The 17,077-nt window shown below is 44.7% G+C and overlaps 1 protein-coding gene across 3 annotated transcripts in view; it reads left to right on the forward strand.

Annotated features, from left to right (window-relative positions):
- The window catches only part of CNIH3 (cornichon family AMPA receptor auxiliary protein 3), a 117,594-nt gene that overhangs the window by 37,417 nt on the left and 63,100 nt on the right, over positions 1-17,077 (forward strand). For 2 of the 3 annotated variants that reach the window (XM_081224982.1, XM_081224984.1), the window contains exons 2-3: positions 11,676-11,744; positions 16,894-16,941. In XM_081224982.1, the coding sequence (XP_081081108.1) occupies positions 11,676-11,744; positions 16,894-16,941 (117 nt within the window). The remainder of the gene's footprint in view (positions 1-11,675; positions 11,745-16,893; positions 16,942-17,077) is intronic. The other variant, XM_081224983.1, reaches the window with a different exon arrangement.

The following is a 17,077-nucleotide window of genomic DNA, read 5'->3' on the forward strand; positions in this document are numbered from 1 at the left end:
GCTCAGTCTCCCACCCGTGACAGGATGGGCCCTAGCGCTTTCTCGCCCACGCGTGTCGTCAGAGCAGCTCTGCCCTTGGCTCCTACCTACATCCTCCTTCCCTAAAGTGCCTGGGTTCTCCTGGATCCAGACTGTGTGAAGCTAATGACTGGGCTCAAAATCAGGGAGGTGGGGCCCAAACATCTGTACGGTGGTAACAACTACAGCGATACAAGTAGTCATTACTATTTATTGTTGCTATGCACTAGGCATTGCGCCCAGTGCTTTATGGACATTATTTCGTTTGATCCTCACAGCCACAGTAGGAGGTAGGAACCCTTACTGTCTCCTCTTTGTATCTGAGGACGCTGAGGTTGGAGAGGTTAAACAGTTTGCCCGCAGTCACTCAGATAGATGAGGTGGAGTCTGGATTTGAACTGAGAGTTTCTGACTCACAGGCACATGCTAACCATTCTGCCATGTGGAGCCTTTTATATAATGGCAGTTCATTCCTCATCCGACACCGTCTTTATTTCTCCTGCTCTGACACTGTGGTCTCTGGCACCTCATTTCACGTGGCAACCAGTTGACGTAGGGAGAGTTATTATTTCCATTTTGTGGATAAGGAAACCACAGCCTGGAAAAGTGACAAGACAAGCCCAAGGTTACACAGCTAGTCCCTGCAGGGTAAAGACCCCACCGAGCCCTCCTCCGGGTGCAGGGCTCGTCCCTCTAAAGAGGCAGCACCTGTCGTGATGCAGGGAGGCATGGAGCCAATGGTGGCTCACCCTGTGACGGTGAGGGAAGGGGACATGGGGCCTGCGTGCGTGGTACCCATGAGTGTGGAGTCCATGCTGCTTTCTTCTTGGGGGTTCAGGTGTGGCTTAGCAAACAGTTGCCTGTAGCAGTTTAGAATCAGTGGACAGAACCTTTAGGACTCTTCAGCTGCTCCAGCGTCAGACATAAAAGCGACACTAAACCTAAGCCACATGTGTTACAGCCAATAAAGCTGTTCCCGTGCCCCGTCTCTCTCCCATCTGGTGGAGCTCCTGACTCTCAAAAACAGCCCCAAGGCTTGGGCAGTGGTTTGAAGGAATTGCTCTTGTTGGGACAAGACACGGAGAGGAAGTAAAAAACTGACTTCTTTCTAAATTAGAAGTATATTCTTAGTGTGGCTTTAGGGAACTTAGAGGAAGGCTTGTAGTGAGTATAAAAGCCTGCTTCCCCGGGGAAGTATTTATTGTGGGTCGGAAATGCTCCTGTCTGTTTCTTTCACTAACTTTCACTAACTAACATTTTTTTGTATGTGTGTGGTACGCGAGCCCCCCACTGCTGTGGCCCCTCCCACCGCGGAGCACAGGCTCCGGACGCGCAGGCCCAGCGGCCATGGCCCACGGGCCCAGCCGCCCCGCGGCACATGGGATCCTCCCGGACTGGGGCACGAACCCGCGTCCCCTGCATCGGCAGGCGGACCCCCAACCACTGCGCCACCAGGGAAGCCCCTATTTTTTTTTTTTTGATATTGAGCTATATCAGCTCTTTGTATAATTTTGGTGGCACCAAAATCCATTTTTTCCTGATAACATCTCAGGTCACAGCAGCAACGGTTTCAGCTATTTTGCGAGTGGACTCTATATGTTTCCCAGGGTTGCCTTAACTAATTACCGCAAACTAGGTGACTTAATTGGAATTTATTCTCTCATATTCTGGAAACTGGAAGTGTGAAGTCAAGGCAGGGCCCTACTCCCTCTGACGGCTCTAGGGAAGATCCTTCCCTGTGTCTTCCGGCTTCTGGTGGCCCCTGACAACCCTCGGTGCCCCTTGGTTTGTAGCTGCATCACTCCCCATTTCTGTGTGTCCTTTTCTGTGTCTTATAAGGACGCTGGATTTGGGGCCTCTGGTCTAGTATGATCTCATTTTAACTGATTATATCTGTAGAGACCCTATTTCCAAATAAGGCCACATTCTGAGGTTTTAGGTGACTTTGGGGGGGGGGACACTATTCAACTTATAACATGGAGAAATCAAGAAGTTCTGCCCAGGTGGCCCTACTGCTAGGAGTCTGAATGCACACCTGGGCGACAGAGCTGTCCCTGTTGGTAGATGGATCGGGAGGCGGAAATTCTGGGGGGCTCAGGCCCCACGTATCCTCTCGTTAGAAGACTTTGGACAGCTTTTCCCAGTGTCCCATTGCTCTCTGGGGTGGGTTAACCCCAAATCATTCTCTGGCTTCCTGGGTCTGACTAGCCAGGATTCCTGGTCTTTTCTCATACTGCCTCTGACCACTGATTTTTCTTTTGGGTGAATTAGCGGCCTTGCAGAAAGAACCCAAAGATCGTCACCCCACCACCCATGGGATGTAACTCTGCGTGGACTATGGACAGTCAACAATATGCACTTAAAAGTTGCACTATTGCAAAACGGGTGTTTTATCCAGGTACTCATACACTGTTTTTTTGTACTGCTGGTCCTGTACCAGAAACATTTTCTTTTATTGTTACTTGCTTTTTAAACCTTGTTTTAGCCACTTAAAGAAAATCTGCTTATGGCACAATTTGCCTCAAATCCATTCCAAGTTGTATATTTGTTTTCCAATTAAAAAATTACAGTTTACCCCCCCCCAAAAAAAAGTGTCAGGTATGCACCTCCTCAGTGTGCATACCTGACACTGCTTTACACACACTGACCTGTCTCATCAACGTCCCCCTCCGTCAAACCCCTTTGTTGGATTGTGAGACCACAAGTAGCAAACGCACTCAGTTCTGCGAGTAACGTAGAGGCTGTATCACCAACGGAGCAGTTGGGCTGAGCAGGGTCTCAGCTCACAGGTCTGCTTCGCGGAGCCGGTTAGATGAGTCCCACACCAGATGGGATTCTTGGCCAGTCCCGCTCTTGGCCTCATCCCCTCCCAGTGTCTCTTTCTGTCACTGGGCTTCAGCTGCCGTGGCCTTTCGGCACCTCATCCCTGCCGACCTTGTTTCCCACTAGGGCCTCTGCAGGCCCTAGTAACTTCCTTCTGGAAATTTCCATGTCTGGCTCCTGGTCATTCAGCCTCTCACCTGAAACGGCCCCTCCTCCAAGAGGCCTTCCTTGACTACCCTCCAATTCTAGGTCTTCATATCACCCTGTTGTATTATACTTTCTTCAGGCAGCCTATCATTTTAAGATATTTTTCTTGTTTATTTATTGATTCTGTCCCCTGCCCCTGTCTGTGAGCACAGGGACCTTATCTTCTGGCTCGCCGCTGTATTCCAGAGCCAAGAACAGTGCCAGGGACATGGTGGGTGCCTAGGAAAGAGTCTTTGGGGCATCTTTAATAACTCAGCACTTTCTTTTAACGATTTCAAGTCACAGAGAGACAACTCACTGTGCTACATGGAGCATCAGCTGATCAGGATTCAGAAACCCGGTTCCTGGTGTGGGCTGTTACTCGCCCACTGTGCCATGGCCAGTACTTCATTCAAACGCTCTGCCTGGGGCTTGGTTTCCCGAACTGTACACTAGGGGGACATCCAGTGCACGGAGTCCTTGTGCAGATGGAATGTTTCAGTGAGATAATGTGATAACAAATCCAAGATTGTGAGGCTTCAACCAGTGTAGATCTTTCAGAAACCAGAGGACACTGTGGAACGAACACAGGGGAGAGAATGTTCCAGACAAAAGAGGCTTCTCCGAACGCTAAACTCTGTGATGGGGCAGCCCTGGGGACTTATTAGCTAATGGAGGTTGAATTTTCTCTCATTTTTACTCTTCCAGGAAGGTTTTTTCATAGTAGAGCATAGTTATTTTTAGCAGAATAACTGTTTCAGACAAGCAAGGTGACTTTTAATCTCCTAATTATAAACGCTGTCATAGGCCTAAAGAAAGAAGCCTTCTTGAGATGCTTTGTAGAGGATTTCTGTAATTCCCTGCCTCTTGAAGTGGGTCCAGGCTGCTCCCCACCTCGGAATGAGGCCCGATGGGATGGAGGCTGTCTAGAGTTAGGGCTGACCCACACCTGGCTGACATTGCACAGGAGGGGCTCTAATCCCTGGTGAGGCCCCTCACAGGGCCTTCATTTAACCAGTGAATTTTTATTGAAGTATAGTTGGTTTACAATGTTGTGTTAGTTTCTGGTATACAGCAAGGTGATTCAGTTTTATATATATATTTTTTAGATTCTCTTCCATTATAGATTATTACAAGATATTGAATATAGTTCCCTGTGCTAAACAGTAGGTCCTTGTTGTTTATCTATTTTATATATAGTAGTGCGTATCTGTTAATCCCAAGCTCCTAGTTTATCCTCCCCCCTTTCCCCTTTAGTAACCATAAATTTGTTTCTATGTCTGTGAGTCTATTTCAGTTTTGTATAAAAGCCCATTTGTATCATTCTTTTAGATTCCACATATAAATGATGTCATATGATATTTGTCTTTCTCTGTCTGACTTACTTCACTTAGTATGATAATCTCTAGTTCCATCTATGTTGCTGCAAATGACATTATTTCATTCTTTTTTAAGGCTGAGTAATATTCCATGGTATACCACATCTTCTTTATCTATTCATCTGTCAATGGACATTTAGGTTGCTTCTATGTCTTGGCTACTGTAAATAGTGGTGCCATGAACACTGGGGCCCATGCATCTTTTCAAATTTGAGTTTTCAACTTTTCCAGATATATGCATATGAGTGGGATTGCTGGATTGTATGGTAGCTCTATTTTTATTTTTTTATTTTTATTTTTTTGCGGTACATGGGCCTCTCACTGTTGTGGCCTCTCCCGTTGTGGAGCACAGGCTCTGGACGCGCAGGCTCAGCGGCCATGGCTCACGGGCCCAGCCACTCCGCGGCATGTGGGATCTTCCTGGACCAGGGCACGAACCCGTGTCCCCTGCATCGGCAGGCGGACTCTCAACCACTGCACCACCAGGGAAGCCCCTATTTTTATTTTTTTAAGGAAACTCCATACTGTTTTCCATAGTGGCTGCACCAGTTTACATTCCCACCAGCAGTGTAGGAGGGTCATCTTTTCTCCACACCCTCTCCAGCATTTATTATTTGTAGACTTTCTAATGATGGCCATTCTGACTGGTGTGAGGTAATACCTCATTTTAGTTTTGATTTGCATTTCTCTAGTATTAGTGATGTTGAGCATCTTTTCATGTGCTTATTTTCCATCTGTATGTCTTCTTTGGAGGAATGTCTATTTAGGTCTCCTGCCCAGTTTTTGATTTTTGTTTTTGATATTGAGCTATATCAGTTCTTTGTATAATTTGGAGATTAATCCCTTGTCAGTCGTATCACTTGCAAATATTTCTCCCATTCTGTAGGTTGTCTTTTCGTTTGGTTTATGGTTTCCTTTGCTGTGAAAAAGCTTATAAGTTTGATTTGATTAAGTCTCTTTCTCTATCTCTCTTCTTTGTTTGCTTGTTTTTTTTGCTTTTATTTCTTTTGCCTTAGGAGACTGACCTAAGAAAACATTGCTATGGTTTACATCAGGGAATGTTTTGCCTGTGTTCTCTTCTAGGAATTTTATGGTGTCATGTCTTATATTTAAGTCTTTAAGCCATTTTGAGTTTACTTTTGTGTGTGGTGTGAGACAGTGTTCTAACTTCATTGATTTACATGCAGCTGTCCAGCTTCCCCAGCACGACTTGCTGAAGAGACTGTCTTTTCTCCGTTGTATATCCTTGCCTCCTTTGTCGAAGATTAATTGACTGTAGGTGTGAGGATTTATTTCTGGGCTCTCTGTTCTGTTCCATTGATACATATGTCTGTTTTTGTGCCAATACCATGCTGTTTTGATGACTGTAGCTTTGTAGTATTGTCTGAAGTTGGGAGGGTTATGCCTCCTGCTTCATTCTTTTTCCTCAGGATTGCTTTGGCAATTCTGGGTCTTTTGTGCTTCCATATAAATTTTAGGATTATTTGTTCTAGTTCTGTGAAAAATGTCATGGGTACTTTGATAGGGATCACATAAAATCTGTAGATTGCTTTGGGTAGTAAGGCCATTTTAACAATATTAATTCTTCCAAAGGACAGTGAATTGTTGATTCATGATCCTGGGGCTGGGAGTGCTGGGGAGCAGCTGGAGGGTTTGGGTCAGGACTTTTGGGGATGAGTTAGCCCAAGACTAGTGGTGGCAGGGTCAGGGCTCAAGGTTCACAGAAACAGCTTCTCATTGAGTGTGTTTCTCTGCTTGGGGCTCCCTTCCTTTCAGGACTTCTCTGTGGACTCCCCGGCCCCTGGCTCTGCCTCTCTTGGAGCCTCCAGCTCTGTACACACCTAGGTCCTGGCATCTGACCTTCTCTCCCTCTTGAGCATCATCTCCTGCACAGCCCAGCCCCAGGCAAGGTCATAGGCAACCTGATTAGCTGGAACCTCTGTTATGCAGCATGTGGAAGAACTATTTCTCTTGCTTTGTTTCCACTGTTCGGCTGCTGCCTTTTCTAGCCTTTTCTGTGCTCACTCAAGCCTCCATCTCAAAAGTTTAGCAAGAAAACCAAGAGGGGAGATACCCTATGAGGGATAATGAAACAAGCAGTGAGGGTGGCTCTGAATATAAATTTGACCTATAAATTTGACAACTTTGGTGAAATTAGCCAGTTCCTTAAGGTCACAAATGCTCCAAGCTCATGTAATAAGAAATAAATAAACAGATAGTCCTAAATCTATTAAAGAAACTGAATTTTTAGCTTAAACCATAAAGAAACCCCTAGGTTTTAGAAGAAAAACCTAGGAGAAAATCTCTGTGGCCTTACGAGTTCTTAGATCCAAAAGAGTTCTTAGATCCAACACTAAAAGTAAGATCAATATAAGAAAAACTGATAAATTGGATAAACTGATAAATGTTAAAATGAAAAAGTTTTGCTCTGAGAAACATCCTGTTAAGAATGAAAAGACAAGATACAGAATAGAAGAAAATATTTGCATACGATACAAATGAACTTATTTACAAAACAGAAATAGACTCACAGACATAGAAAACAAACTTGTGGTTACCAAAGGGGAAAGTGGGGTGGGGGGGATAAATTAGGAGTTTGGGATTAGCAGATACACACGACTATATATAAAATAGATAAACAACAAGGTCCTACTGTATAGCACAATATCTTGTACTATACTCAATATCTTGTAACAAACCATAATGGGAAAGAATATGAAAAATAATATATCTATATACATACAGCTGAATCACTTTGCTATATGCCAGAAACTAACACAATATTATAAATCAACTATTCTTCAATTTAAAAAATTTTAAAAATTTGCAATTTGCATAACTGACAAAGGACTTGTATCCAGAATGTATAAAGAATTCTCAAAAATCATCAATAAGAAAACAGCTAAATTAAAAAAAATAAAATAGGCAAATGATTTAAACACACACTTCACCAAAGAAGACACACAGATGGCCATTAAGCCCATGAAAAGATGCTCAATATCATTAGTCATTGAGAAATGCAAATTAAAATTATAATGAGATACCTCTACACACCCACTGAAATGGCTAAAATAAAAGAAACCCAAAGTGACAATACTAAGTTTTGGTGAGGAAGTGGAGTGACTGGAACTCTCATATGTTGCTGGTGGGGATACAGAATGGTACAGCCACTTTGGAAAAGAGTTTCTCCATTTCTTTTATAAACATACACTTACCACATGAACCAGCGATCCATCTCCTCTTTGCTCAAGAAAATTGAAAACTTACATTTAGATGAAAACTGTTATGCAGATGTTTCTAGCAGCTTTATTCATAACTGTAAAAAACTGGAAACAACACATGTTCTTTAACAGGTGAATGAATAAACTGTGGTTCACCTCTGTCATGGAATACTACTCAGCAACAAAAAGGAACAAACGGATGATACAGGCAACAACGTGGCTGAATCTTAAACGCATTACCTTAAGTGAACGAAACCGGACTCAAAAGCCAAGATACTGCGTGATGGCACTTAAATGACTCCTGGAAAAGACAAAACTATAGGGATGGAGAAGAGGTTCATGGTTGCCGGGTTGGGGTAGGGGGTGGGGGTGAGGTTAGGGTTAGGGATGGGGGAAGGGTTGGCTCCAAAGGAGCAACAGGAGAGAATTTTGGGGGGTGATCGAGCCGTTCTGTGTTTTGACTGTGGAGGTTCTGGACATAGTGAGCATGCACTAAATGTTAGATATTATTATAGTCGTCTTGTTTATATAGCACTTATCACACTGTAGCAGAATGATTTGTTTACATGCTTGTCTTCCTTTCTAGCCCAGGAACTTGGTGAGGACAGGAACTGTATCTTGTTGATTTTTGTACCTGCAGGGGCTAGCCCAGTCAGTGCCTGTGTGTAAAAGATGCTCACTGAATGCTTGTCAAGTGAATGGAAGGATCATTTAGTGAGTAGTTACCGGGAGTAGGGATGCTGAAATCCTTTATCCTCACGGTGCACATCGCCATCACCATCATCAGCAAACAGCCACAAAGTACCCGTTATCTCATGGAGCTCAGAGGCATAAGCCGCACCCTGGCCTTCCTTTCTTCACCTTTCTTCCTCCAAGTCGGGACCTGAGTTGGGCAGTGGTTGCCCGCTCTCAGATGCACTTAGCAACTCGGAATCCCCGTGGCTCCTCTCCTGCTGCTTTAAGCACCGGCAGCCTTTGCTCCCTTCAGCCCAGACCCACGTCCTGGCACTTATAGACAGGGACATGGGCCCAGGTCAGGGCTGGAGGCGGGAATTACACAAATGTGTCTTCAGTCATGGCCACGACGTAGGGCTTGACTCCTTCCGTCCATGAGCTCCCGGCCTCTTTGGGGAGCTTATATATGCTGCACCAACAGTTATGGGGTTCTAATGCTATCCAGAGATTTACTTTCAATTGACTGGATCAAAATATGATGAATTGTCTTTATAATTAGGTAAATAATGAGCCGAAAGATTGCTTACGTCAGCCCCCTGGGAGCTTGGAGTGGCGAGCTTTGGGTTCTGCCCTCGGTCCTGCTCTGTTTGTATTTAGATCTCGGTGAATGTGGATGTTGAGCACGTTATGTTCATTAGGGTTTGTAGTTGGGAGATAGATCATATCTCAACAGATTAGACCCACAGGGAGGAATTTAAAGGGATAAATGTCCGTTTCTGCTCTTAGGTGCCCAAATCCAATAATGGGCATGTTGGAATGAGGTGGGCTTAGTTCAACTGAAGCACATGAAAAAGACCTGGGCTTTTAGGCAATGCAAGCTCGGTATGAAACCAGGAATGTGATGTGGCTACCAATAGGCTAACGCTATCAGGTTACATTAACAGAGGCATAGTTTACAGGACAGAGGAGGGGAGTGATACTTTTACTCTCTGAGCCAGCTGACCTCACCTTGAGTATGGTGTTCAGTTCTGACAGTCATGTTTTAGTAAAGACATTTACAACCTGTAATGTCAGTGAAGGGCAGTCAGAATGATGAGGTAACTTAGTGCCAGTTAATCTAAGTAAAGGTTGGAGAGATTTCTCCTGAAGAAGAAAGATTTGCTGCATTCACCATAACTGGCAATGCTTAAAGGCGTTTCTTGTGGAAGAGTGATTCAACGATTCTCTGTGCCTCTAAAGCAGTGCTGTACCATAGAACTTTCTGCGATGATGGGAATGTTTTATATCTGTGCTGTTTAACAGCTACTAGACAGATGTGATTTTGAGCAATTAAAGTGTAGTAACAATTTTACATTTAATTTTAACTAATTAAAATTAAAATAGCCAAATGTGACTACCATATTGGACACTGCCACTCTAGAGGAGAAATAAAAGAATAGAATAGGGGTTGGCAAATTTTTTTTTTTTTGTAACGGGTGAGATACTAACTATTTTGGGCTTTGCTGGCCATATGGTGCCTGTGCAGCTACTCAGCTCTGCCATCATAGTGTAAGAATATAGACCATATATAAAAGAATCATTGTGTCTATGTTCCAATGAAACTTTACTGATGGAAACTGAAATTTGAATATGATATAGTTTTTACATGCCACAAAATAGTATTCTTTTGATTTTTTCCTACTATTTTAAAGGTATAAAAACCATTGTTAGCTCACAGGTTGTACAGAAATGGGTGGCAGGCTAGATTTGGCCTGCAGGCTGTAGTTTGCTGACCCTGGCTTAGCGTGTGGGTGGAAACCTTAGGGAGTTATATGTAAGTTCAGTAAAGGAAAATTATGATTAATTAGAGGTAGCCAGGGACGGAAGGAGCATCTTCAGTAAGTGGTGAGTTTCTTGTTACTACAGGGTTCAGGTATAGGCTGGATAATGAACTGTCTGGCGAGGGGTGATATAGAAATGTGTCTATTTAATACAACTTGTACTAGAATTTCCCCCTAATTTTGCAGGAGTATTGAAATCAGGATGACATGTGATTGCTCTAAAAGCATACTTGCTTTTTCGAGGGAAGCGTGTTGTTTTCCCTCACTTGGTACTTACTTTCACCTCCATGCTGCAGGAACAGGGACTGTTGAGGGTGGGGTGGCAGCTTCATTGCTTCAGCAATTCTGCCAAGTGTTCAGGGACCCCTGAGATGTGCCTTCCTGGGGGAGTTGGTTTGTCCATTTGTGTGCAGCCCAGGAGAGGACCTAAGGCGTCCACACCCTAAGAGAGGAAACTCTCCTGTCTGAATACCACCTTGTTCTGTCCCTGAGTCTCCCTGGGGACAGCTGGGGGACAAGGTGGCCAGGGTTAGGAAGCTTCACCTCTAGTTAGTTCTTTCCGTGCCTGGGTCACGCCTCGTTCTGTGACCAGAGAAGGTCACTTCCAACATTCTCCCCTCCAGACAAAGGGGGAAACCGGTGCTCTCTGGGGACCCCTGAGTCTCTGTCCGGAATGACCTTGAGAACCCAAGTCCAGTGGACCAAGGTGTGACGCCTTGACTGTCCAGGAGCTGATCGTCCAGGCTGTGGACGGCTAGAGACTGGGTTGTTTCTATTCCTATGAACTCTGCTTTCTTGATTTTTCTCTTCTCCCGTTTGCGTGACTTCTATTCATTTAACTTCTAATCAGCATCTCTGCCAGAATAAACAAAAATAAAAAGTAAACAGCTTTTTCCTGAAGGAGAAAATGGAAAGTGCTGGTTTGAAGTTTTAGATTTTTGTGTGCCTTTATCCAAACCCCAAACTACTCTCATCGAAACAGAGTTTTCTCTACATTTTTGTGAAGCACAGGAAACTTAAAAAACTTTATTTGGGGGATTTAAAAAATTGAGATATATTTGACATACAGCACTGAGTACATTTAAGGTGTACAGCATAGAGATTTGCTACATTTATGTTGCAACATGGTTGCCACTGTAGCGTTAGCTAACACCTCTATCCCATCACATAGTTATCATTTCTTCAAGTACTGGGAACAATGAAGATCTAGTCTCTTAGCAAGTTTAATGTTTATAATACGATTTTGTTGTCTATAATCACTGTACTGTGTTAGGTCTCCAGGACTTATTTATCTGCTAGTTTTAAGTATCTACCCTTAAACAACATCCCTCCCGTTCCCTCTTTTGGGGATTTTTAAGCATACACAGACATAGACAGGAGAGTACAATCAATCCCAGGTGCCCATTACCAGCTTTGACAGTGATTGACTCCTGGCCAGTGTTGTGTCATTGATACACTTCGCCCGCCTCCTGAGTTATTTTGGACCAAATCAGAGGAAGCTTTTGATGTGGTGCCTTGACACTAACATCTTGATTCTGTGTTTTCTGTTTCAGATAATTGCCTTTGATGAGTTAAGGACAGATTTTAAGAACCCCATCGACCAGTGCAACCCTGTTCATGCGGTAAGTGGTCGGTGCTGGTGGCCGGAAGGGTGGTGTCACCCCAGGCCACCCAGGGCCTGTGAAGGAGGGTGAGGTCTTGATGAGCAGGATGAGTGAAGCGCAGGCTCGGCCTGGGCTGCACCTCCATGCCTGGCTCAGGGCGGTCCTTCCTCAGGTGGTGAGGTCTCCATTTATCATACAAAGTCAAGTGTAGCAGTCCCACTACCCGGGTGGGAGAGGTCTGTGTGCTGTGGCTGCGGAGTCCTCAAGGCCCCATGTTAGTGGGTTTCGGCTACGCCTCCTTGAACAAGGAGAGAAGCTCAGGCTGGCCACCATGTTGGCAGGTGTAGGAGCATCACCATGGTTGTCCCCGCTCCGCACTTTGCCAGGTTTCTCCGAGGGAGGCTTGCAGGGAGGTTGATGTATGCAGCTCCTTACCCCATATCCGTCACCCAGGAAGCATTCATCTTGGGAGGCTCTGCAGGCCTGAGGTCAGCTCGCCTCCCCCTGCGGAACCTGATGCCGTCTGGTTGTCCGATCCGGGTTCAGCATGTGAGAGACCTCCTGCCCCAGCACCTGCTCTTCCCAGAGTCCTGCTGCGCCATCTGGCTTGTCAGGCCGTGCCTGCTGCCCTCCCACGTGCCCTGGAATGGATGCGGAAAGAGGCCTCGACGCAGGGAGAGGAGGAGGACCTCATGTCTGTTGAGTGGGGGTGGGTGTTGGCTGTCCGCCCCTCTGCTCAGTGCAGCCCACATCCCAGAGCCAGGCACCAGCCCGCCTGTGGACAGAGCCTCTTCCAGACACTTTCCAGACCAGGACCACTGGGCCCAAAGGATGGAGCTCACGGTTCATGCTCGAGTCCGTCTCTCAGTCTAAGCTTGCTGGGCCTGCATGGAGTTGAACTTCCTTCCAGGCCCTGGTTTCCAGCGCTAAGGCACACTTTTGTTTGAATAGTTCTGTTGATAGTTTGATAGTTTCAGTCAAAAGTTTTAGAGAGAACGCCAGGATTTTCTAGTGTGAATATATATATATATGAAAAATATGTATTAGTATGAATATTAACCTGGAAGGCTTATGACATCATTCTTTAGTGACAGGGACAAAGAGGTCTGTTCTCCTTAACTGCAGGCCCCCTGAAGAGGGCTGTGCTCTTAGGGAGGCACCAAAAGACTAGGGGAGCAAACGTTGGTGTCACCCTCTGTAAAGTACAGGGTTATTATTGGAGTTGTTTTTTTGAGTTTTTACTACATGCTAGGAACTATATATATGTAACCTCTAATCCTCACAGCTCTGCTAGACAGGCATTATTTACCCAGTTTATATATAGACTCTTATCAAAGGACTCAAAGCTCAAGAGCGGTGAAGTCAGGATTGGAACCCAAGTCTACCTGTGTTCTTACCACCTACTCTACATTGTGCCTTTAAGAGCCTGATTTTATAATCCCTTTGGCATCAAATTCTTTGATTCTTTGAAAGAGAGCCTAACCCTTTCCAAGTCAACCGTGTGAAGCGGAATTTTGTGACAAGTTGGAAGAATCCCTAAGATCCACCTGAAAACTTACTCTATCGTATGAAACTTGTCATTATTAAAATCCATTTTGTTTCCAGCTGCCAGCCTCACCACCACCAGTGATAACTCGGCTCCTGCAGGTCTGAAAGCATTGCACCTTGGGTCTCCTTTCTTTGTGGATGCTTTTGTGTTTGGCCCCAGCATCACACACTTGGCTCGTCAACATCGACCAGGTGCACAGAGCTGCCCTAGTCCAAGTGGGTGCTTCTGTTTGGAATGCCAGGGAGTCAAGAGCCTGCTTTCCTTCCTCCCGGTGGCTTGGGCTCAAATTAGAAAGCGGCTCACTTAGAACATCCAGAGTTTCTTGTGTGATCTCAGGGTAAATACTAGTGAAGAAATAGTGCCCTGCCCCTCAATTCCATCATGCGAATTCAACACTGGGGTGCAGGAGGTTGGCAAAACCATGAGACAGGTTTGTGGAGCCCGTTTCCATCTCACCTTGGCAGGGTCCTTAGTTCAGGCAGAACAAAGAAAATTAGGACCAGTGTGTGTCCCACTGGAAGCTTCTGTGCAAGGTCAGTGCAAGGACAGAAACTGCACACAGTAGGCGCTCAAATAACTATTTGTTGATGAAAGAATGAATGACTGAAGGGTGAGGTTGCATAGCAGAGAAGCTGGATCCCAACTCTTTATTCCTGTTATTAAAGCCACACTTCTTCACAGATGAAGGAAACAGACTTATGGTTACCAGGGGAAAGTGGGGGATGAATTGGGAGATTGGGATTGGCATATACACACCACCATATATAAAATAGCTAACTAATAAGGACCTACTGTATAGTACAGGGAACTCTACTCAGTACTCTGTAATGGCCTGTATGGGAAAAGAATCTTACAAAGAGTGGATATCTGTATATGTATAACTGATTCACTTTACTGTACACCCGAAACTAACACAACTTTGTAAATCAACTATACTCCAATAAAAATAAAAAAAATAAAGCCACACTTTTAATTAGTTAATGAATTAATTAAGGAGTCTGGGCCAGACATCTCATGGATAGACTCAAGCCCCTTAAGTAAAGGACTCTTGTCTGAGATTTAAAAAAAAAAATCCATAAAAACCCTAAATGGAAGTGTGTTAGACACATTTCCCCCAGTTTTTATGATGTTACTCCCTGGCAGGATCTTAAACGCTTTGAAAGCCTCATTTAACTCATCTTTAGGCTCTTTGGGCCCCTGTAGATCCTCTGAAGCCTCATCTCAGGCTCAGGTGGCTTGACAAAGCTGCTTCACTGCTCGGTAACTCCAGCCCTGGATGGACTTGTGTTCCAAACAATTGCTGATTGGTGTGATGCATTTCTAAATGAATGTGCATGAGGCCCACTGGTTCTTTGGATTTAAGCTCCAAATATTGTTGGACCCTCTGGGTGGACCCCTCTTCCATGTGGTAGGAAGAGGAGGAATGTTTGTTTTTACTCCTAGTTTCTCATGTTAACCCTTTCCCCTTCCTTTTGTCAGCTGGACATTTAATATCACTGTAAAGTAATGAGAAATGTCCTTTAGAGGATCTGACTTGCTGGGGAAGGAGCTAGCTTGTGTCCTGAACCTCCCTCTTACGTGCCTGTTATCTCACACCTTTTCCCACTATTCTCCATTTAGACAGCCTCAATGCCCAGCTGTGTTTGTGCTTGTGTGTGCACGCATGCACACACACATGTGTTGAGGAGGATGTGGTCTGTCTTCCTAGCCATGTGGATGCTAATTTGTCCTGATGTGGGCTCTTTCCTCTGGGCTTAAAGGGTGCACAGGAGTCACTATATTTATGATTTAATTAGGGAAATTGAAGTATCCCAGCCACCTGTCTTCTCCTGATCCACGAGGAATCTCATTATCATCACATCCACCACAACCAAATTGCCTCAGTAATGAAGCACTGGGAGATGCCACAGCTGTGTTCAGAGTGGCTTCAGAAATCGCAGAAGTCACTGCGGGAAAGGGGAGGCAGCACTTAGTGTGTTAGACGAGCATCATCACCCGTCCAGCCCCGGAGCATCTTCCTTTGGCAGCGAGCCAGACTCTGGAGATAGACTTGGGCATCTTGAAAAGTCTTAGCCCGGGGACACTGCTGGTGTCTAATTGAGTGGGAAGATTGCTTCCTCTAAATACAGCCACTTTAGAAAAATAAAACCAATGGGCAGAGAACTTCCCGACCTCACACACTAATCAGGCACACATGCTCTTCACTGCTTGAATGGGAAGCCCTCCCGGGGACCCGACCGCAGGCTTTGGATTCATGAGCACGTGGTGCCCGTTCTGCAGTTTGACTGTCTTATAGGGACACAGAGGCTACAGGAAAAAGTACAGAAACCTGTGCTGGGCTGAGAGGGCAGCTGAGCCCATGCTGTTTGCTGAGAAAGTTCAGTTAAGAGCAAATAACTCTGACAAGGTAGATGGAGAAAAGCTCAAAGCTCTTTTTTTCTTTCAATTTTATTGAAATATAACTGACATACAGCAGTGTGTTTAGTTCAAGGTGTATAGCATAATGACTTGACTTACATATATTGCTTAATTGCTTAATTGGTTAACATCCATCATTTCATACAGATACAAAAGAAAAAAGAAAAAAAGTGATGAAAATTTTGGGATTTATTCACTTAGCAGCTTTCAAATATGCCACACAGCAGTGTTAGCTATAGTCATCACGTTGTACATTACATCCCCAGGAATTACATCTTATGCCTGGAAGACTGTACCTTTTGATTGCCTTTATCCAATTCCCTCTCCAGCTCTGAGAACCACAAATATGAGTTGGTTTTGTTGTTCTTGTTTTGTTTTGTTTTTAGATTCCACATGTAAGTGAGATCATACAGTATTTGTCTTTCTCTGACTTATTTCACTCAACACAGTGCCCTTGAGGTCCATCCATGTTGTTGCAAAAGGCAAGATTTACTTCTTATGGCTGAATAATATTCCATTATATATGTGTATACCACGACTGCTTTATCCATTCATTTGTCAATGGACACTTAGGTTGTTTCCATGCCTTGGCTATTGTAAAAACTGCTGTTATGCACATGGGGGTGTAGATATCTCTTCAACATAGTGATTTTGTTTCCTTTGGATATAACCGGAAGTGGCGTGATGGATCATGTGGTACTTCTATTTTTAACTTTTTGAGGAACCTCCATACTGTTTTCCACAGTGGCTGTATCAATTCACATTCCCACCAACAGTGCACCAGGGTTCCCTTTTTTCCCACAGCCTTATCAGCCCTTGTTACCTCTTTTCTTTTTGACTAGTCATTCTAACAGGTGTGAGGTGATATCTCATTGTGGTTTTAATTTGCATTTCCCTGGTGATTAGCGATACTGAGCACCTTTTCATGTACCTGGGGGCCATCTGTACGTCTTCTTTGGAAGAATGTCTATTTTCCTCTGCCCATTTTTAATTGGATCATTTGGTTTTTTGCTGTTGAGTTGTATGAGTAGAAACTCTTGTTAGGGAAAGCCACTTGAGTGGGAGCATGAAGGCCATGACTGGGAAGGGATCTGTGGTGGGTTCTGCCTCCTCTACTAGGGGCTGAATGTGGGGCTTCTCATGTTCCTTCAGCAGAAAATCTAACCTCCCCTCTCTTTTCTTCCTCATGCATCCTGATAGAGGGAACGGCTGAGGAACATCGAGCGCATCTGCTTCCTTCTACGAAAGGTCAGTGCAAGCACCCGGTGACGGAATTGGGATGGTCACGTGGTCACAGTGGTCCTACAGTGAGAGGGGCTGGTGAGGCTCAGTGCCTGCTTCAGTCCTGTCTCCCCACAGAGGCAAAGGGTGGCGGGGGAGGAGG

This window comes from Mesoplodon bidens, assembly GCF_964165515.1.
Source record: "Mesoplodon bidens genome assembly, chromosome: 2".
In the NCBI taxonomy this organism is placed as follows: domain Eukaryota; kingdom Metazoa; phylum Chordata; class Mammalia; order Artiodactyla; family Ziphiidae; genus Mesoplodon; species Mesoplodon bidens.